General features: G+C 60.0%; 1 protein-coding gene across 1 annotated transcript in view; it reads right to left on the minus strand.

Annotated features, from left to right (window-relative positions):
• Positions 1 to 4,337, minus strand: part of INCENP (inner centromere protein antigens 135/155kDa) — a 32,120-nt gene that overhangs the window by 15,119 nt on the left and 12,664 nt on the right. The window contains exons 6-9 of the mRNA XM_010854058.1: positions 2,838 to 2,889; positions 1,913 to 1,970; positions 1,736 to 1,829; positions 389 to 440 (exon numbers count right to left, since the gene is read on the minus strand). Coding sequence (XP_010852360.1) covers positions 389 to 440; positions 1,736 to 1,829; positions 1,913 to 1,970; positions 2,838 to 2,889 — 256 coding nt within the window. The remainder of the gene's footprint in view (positions 1 to 388; positions 441 to 1,735; positions 1,830 to 1,912; positions 1,971 to 2,837; positions 2,890 to 4,337) is intronic.

The following is a 4,337-nucleotide window of genomic DNA, read 5'->3' on the forward strand; positions in this document are numbered from 1 at the left end:
GGTGTCCTCCCCAGCGCCCCCGCCACGCCCCAGAAAAGGTGCCTCCCAGTGAACAGAACTGGGCCCAGCCCCCAAGACTCCAGCCTGAAAGGTACCGCAGAGGTGAGTCTCCCTGACTGACCCTCTGCTGCCTGGTGGTCAGAGGAGGGGAAATGAACCAGTCTAAGGTCATGTGGCCAGGAAGATGGGGTCTGGGATTCCGTCACCCACCCCCAGGCCAGGCTCACCCCGCAGCACGAAGCTGTCTCCTTTATTAAGTGAGAGCACCAGGCCCCACCTCTGCCGAGAGGAAACGCAGGTGCCCACCCTCCCCAGCCAAGGACTCAGGGTTCATGCCCCTCTGGGTCCCTCTGAATGGTGGCCCGCATGCCCCTTCCCGGATGCAAACCTGACACTGTGGGGTGGCTCCTTGGGGCCATCTGCCTGGTCAGTCTCGGCCTCTGTGGAGAGAGCAGGTTCAGGGGGATGGCAGGGAGGGTAGGGAGGGGTCCAGGGAAGGGGCCCACAGGCAGCAGCCCTGGCAGGGGCAAAGCTCTCTTCCCAGCATATCTCGGGGTGGCCAGGGGCAGGAGCATCCGCCTTAGCACCGTCTGGTCCTGACATATCTTGGGACGTGCAGAGCCAGCATGCTGCCCCCAGTCCACAGAGCCCTTGTCCCCAGGCCTGGCCTCCGGGGTGAAAACAGTGAGACAGTCCCATCGAGGTGGCCCCAAGCATGTCCCACCTGCCTTTAATACTGAGAGCCCAGTTGTCCCCTCTCCCCAGCCTAACACTAACATGGGGTGACTTTCATGGGAAGAATTGGTAGCTGCTAGCTCTAACAGGCCCCTGGGCTGGCTTCAAAACCTGACCTCTCCAGCCCTTTCCGCTGGGGGTGGCACAGGGGTGGGAGTGGGGTGCTCCCGAGCAGGGTCAACATGTGGGGTGCGAGTCAGGTTTTGTTTCCCTGGCAAGGGAAGGGGCCGATCCCTCCCTTGGTTCTTCAACACTATTACAGTTTTACATTTCTATTTTTTGGGGGCGGCCACACCATGTGGCATGCAGGATCTTGGTTCCCCAGCCAGGGATTGAACCCATGCCCCCTGCAGTAGAAGTGTGGTGTCTTAGCCACTGGACTGTCAGGGAAGTCCCTCACAACACTCTACTCCAAAGGGTTCTGGCAGCAACCCCTGAGGTCTGTGGGGCTGGCGTGGCTGTTGTCCCTAACCCAGTCATGAAGCCAGGGAACCACATTCAAGCCCCCTCAGTTACTGCACTTTGAACCAGGGGAGCTGCGGGCGGGGCTCCAGAGCCCTCAGCGCTCCTGCCCTTTCAGCCGGGAGACCCAGAGGTGAGAAGTGAGCCAGCGGCAGACAAAACACAAGGCCATGTGCTCACACCCCAGCACCCAGCCCTCCCTGTTCCCCACCCTGGAGGGAGGCTCGAGGCTTTGACCTGGCATGTTCACAGTTACTGCCCTACTTCAGGTCCCCCCACCCCAGCTTCCTGGACCAACTGGCCACGGCCACCCAATTGCACCCAGCAGCAGCTTCAGCCAAAAGGTGGGAGATGAAACATGTAGACTCAAGGAGATTTCTGCACCCCAGGTCTCATGTACCCTCAGCCTGTCAGCCCAGAAACCCAGCCTTGTCCCTCTTTGGAGAGAAAGCCAGGCAGAGGCTACCAAGGCCTGCACAGCCCTGAGCGTCCCTCACCAGCAGGTCAGGAGACTCACCCTGCCACCCTTCACACTCACCCTGGCTGCTGGCTGCAGGCTGTGAGCTGGGTGGGCTAAGGGTGATGTTGGTGGTGCTGCGGAGCTGCAAGGCCCCGCCATTGTTCTTGGGGACCTAAGGGAAGAACCAAGGCTTCAGGAGTCTGCCCCTGGGACTCGGAGACCTCGAGCCCACCCCTCCCTGGCCTGCCCACTTACCTCTGGCTCGGCTGCCTCCTTAGGCTCAGCTTCCTTGCTGGGTTCCTCCTCTTTTGGGCTGGAAGCAGAGCAGGGGGCACTGTGGGACCCACCATGCCCAAGCCTCCCCATGGGAGCCCCTCTCCCCTGCCCTGGGGGAGCGAGCCAGGAGGGGTCCATCAGATGCCCCAGACTGGACTACAGCCCCACAGCCTCAGGCGGGCAGGGCAGCCAGAGCCACATGCTGGATGCTTTAAGTCTGCGGCCTGGGCAGACGAGGGGTGTTAGCTTCTGAGTCTGGCTTCACTTAGATCCCATCGGGGCCTGGGTTCTGGATGTCAGCCCTTTCCCAGCTCCCTGTCAACCTGGTTGGCCAGAATGAGCCACGTCTCATTGAGGTCTCTCCTCCATTCACCATGGGACCGGCAAAGCCAGTGGGTCTGCCCATCCCCAGCACCAACCCTCTGCTCCAGAGCACGGGCCGCGGGGGTTGGGGGACTGCGGTAGTTTCAGGGATGGCAGGACGTGGCCTCCTGGAAAAGGGGCGCTGGCCCCAAGCGCTGCCGGGGTATAAATGGAGCAGCTCCGATCCCCACGCCGCACACTCCAGGAGGAAGTGACTCCTCATGACTGTGCTGGCTCACCCTCAGGGCTTTGGATTTGACAACCTATGGAGCCCTGGCCCCAGGGTAAGGCTTGGAGGGGCCAGGGCTGACGAGGGATGTTGACAAGCAATGTGGGAAGACCTGGCACCGGTGGGGCACTTCCTGGTAAAACTGGGGCAGGGGCAGGGGGCAGTGGTGGGCCGCTCAGGAGTGGTTCCCAAGGAAAGGGAAGGCTCAGGCACAGGAAACGCCTTCACCCGGGGGGCTCACCTGGAAAGGGCCTGCAGTGTGTGTGCCGGGCCAGCCCCGGGAAGGTCCCCAAGCCCCAGAACTCAACTCACCTGACTTTCTGGGGCACCTCAACATTCAGGAGCCTCTCCAGGTAACTGTGGCCTGACGGGAAAGTAAAGGGACAAAAAGACGCCCTCAGAACCGGCCTGGTCTGTCCAAGAAGTCCAGGGCAGCCAGGCTCTGCTGGGGGCTCGCTGCGTCTCTCTGCAGCAGACACCATCACCTGCTGACCCATCCCCTTCACTCGACTCAGACCCCCTCACCCCACAGACCCCTTCCTTCACTCGTCACAGGCCCCCTTACCCCGAAGACCCTCCCTTCACTAGTCATAGACCCCTCCCTTCACTAGTCACAGACCTCATTCACCTGCAGACCCCTCCCTTCACTAGTCACAGACCCCTTCACCCCACAGACCCCTCCCATCACTAGTCACAAACCCCTTCCACCCGCAGACCCCTCTCTTCACTAGTCACAGACCTCATTCACCTGCAGACCCCTCCCTTCACTAGTCAGACCCCTCCCTTCACTAGTCACAGACCCCCTCTACCCACAGACCCCTCTCTTCACTAGTCACAGACCCCTTCACCCCACAGACCTGTCCCTTCACTAGTCACAGACCCCCTCCACCTGCAAACCCCTCTCTTCACTAGTCACAGACCCCCTCCACCTGCAGACCCCTCCCATCACTAGTCACAGACCCCCTCCACCTGCAGACCCCTCCCTCACTAGTCACAGACCACCCCCAACCTACAGACCCCTCCCATCACTAGTCACAGACCCCCTCCACCAGCAGACCCCTCCCTTCACTAGTCACAGATCCCCTCAGCCCACAGACCCCTCCCTTCACTAGTCACAGACCCCCTCAGCCCACAGACTTCTCCCCGTTCCCGGGGTGCATAGCCCTTCAGTCAGCACTCCCTTGACTCCTCACACCTTCCACAGAGCTGCTGCCTGAATGTCTCCTGCTACTCCATAGCTGGTAACAAGCCCCTCCAAGGACAAAGTTCACTGGGCTGGGAGTCTCTGGAGAGAGGGACAATGCCGGGCTTCGGGCCTCCACCTTCCAGCACAGGCTGAACACAAAGCCTCAGATGCATTCAGCAAACACACGTCGAGGGCCTACTATGCACCAGGCCCTGGGGACCCAAGAGAGCACACCAGACGGGCCACAAGCTGGTCTAGACAATCACCAGATAATCCTGTGGCTGACATGTGCATGTGTCACAACAGGAAAGAGGAGAGGACTTGGAAAGCCTATGATGGGGAGACAAGCTGGTCTGGAGGCTGGGAAGTGAAGTGCAAGAAAGCTGCAAAGGAGGGGTGGGGGGGATGTCTGGGCCAGTAGTTCTGAGTGTAGTCTGGGGCTTCTGAGAGCTGAGGGCCCAAGAGTACTCTTTCGGGGGCACTCACAAGGTCTCAACTATTTTCACCATAATACCAAAACTGCAACTAAAGATCCCGCATGCTGCCACAAAGATCAAAGATCCCGCGTGCCCCAAGTAAGACATGGCACAGTCAAATAAGTAAGCATTAAAAAAAAAAAAAAAAAA

Source organism: Bison bison, unplaced genomic scaffold, assembly GCF_000754665.1.
Source record: "Bison bison bison isolate TAMUID 2011002044 unplaced genomic scaffold, Bison_UMD1.0 scf7180017864334, whole genome shotgun sequence".
Classification (NCBI taxonomy): Eukaryota; Metazoa; Chordata; class Mammalia; order Artiodactyla; family Bovidae; genus Bison; species Bison bison.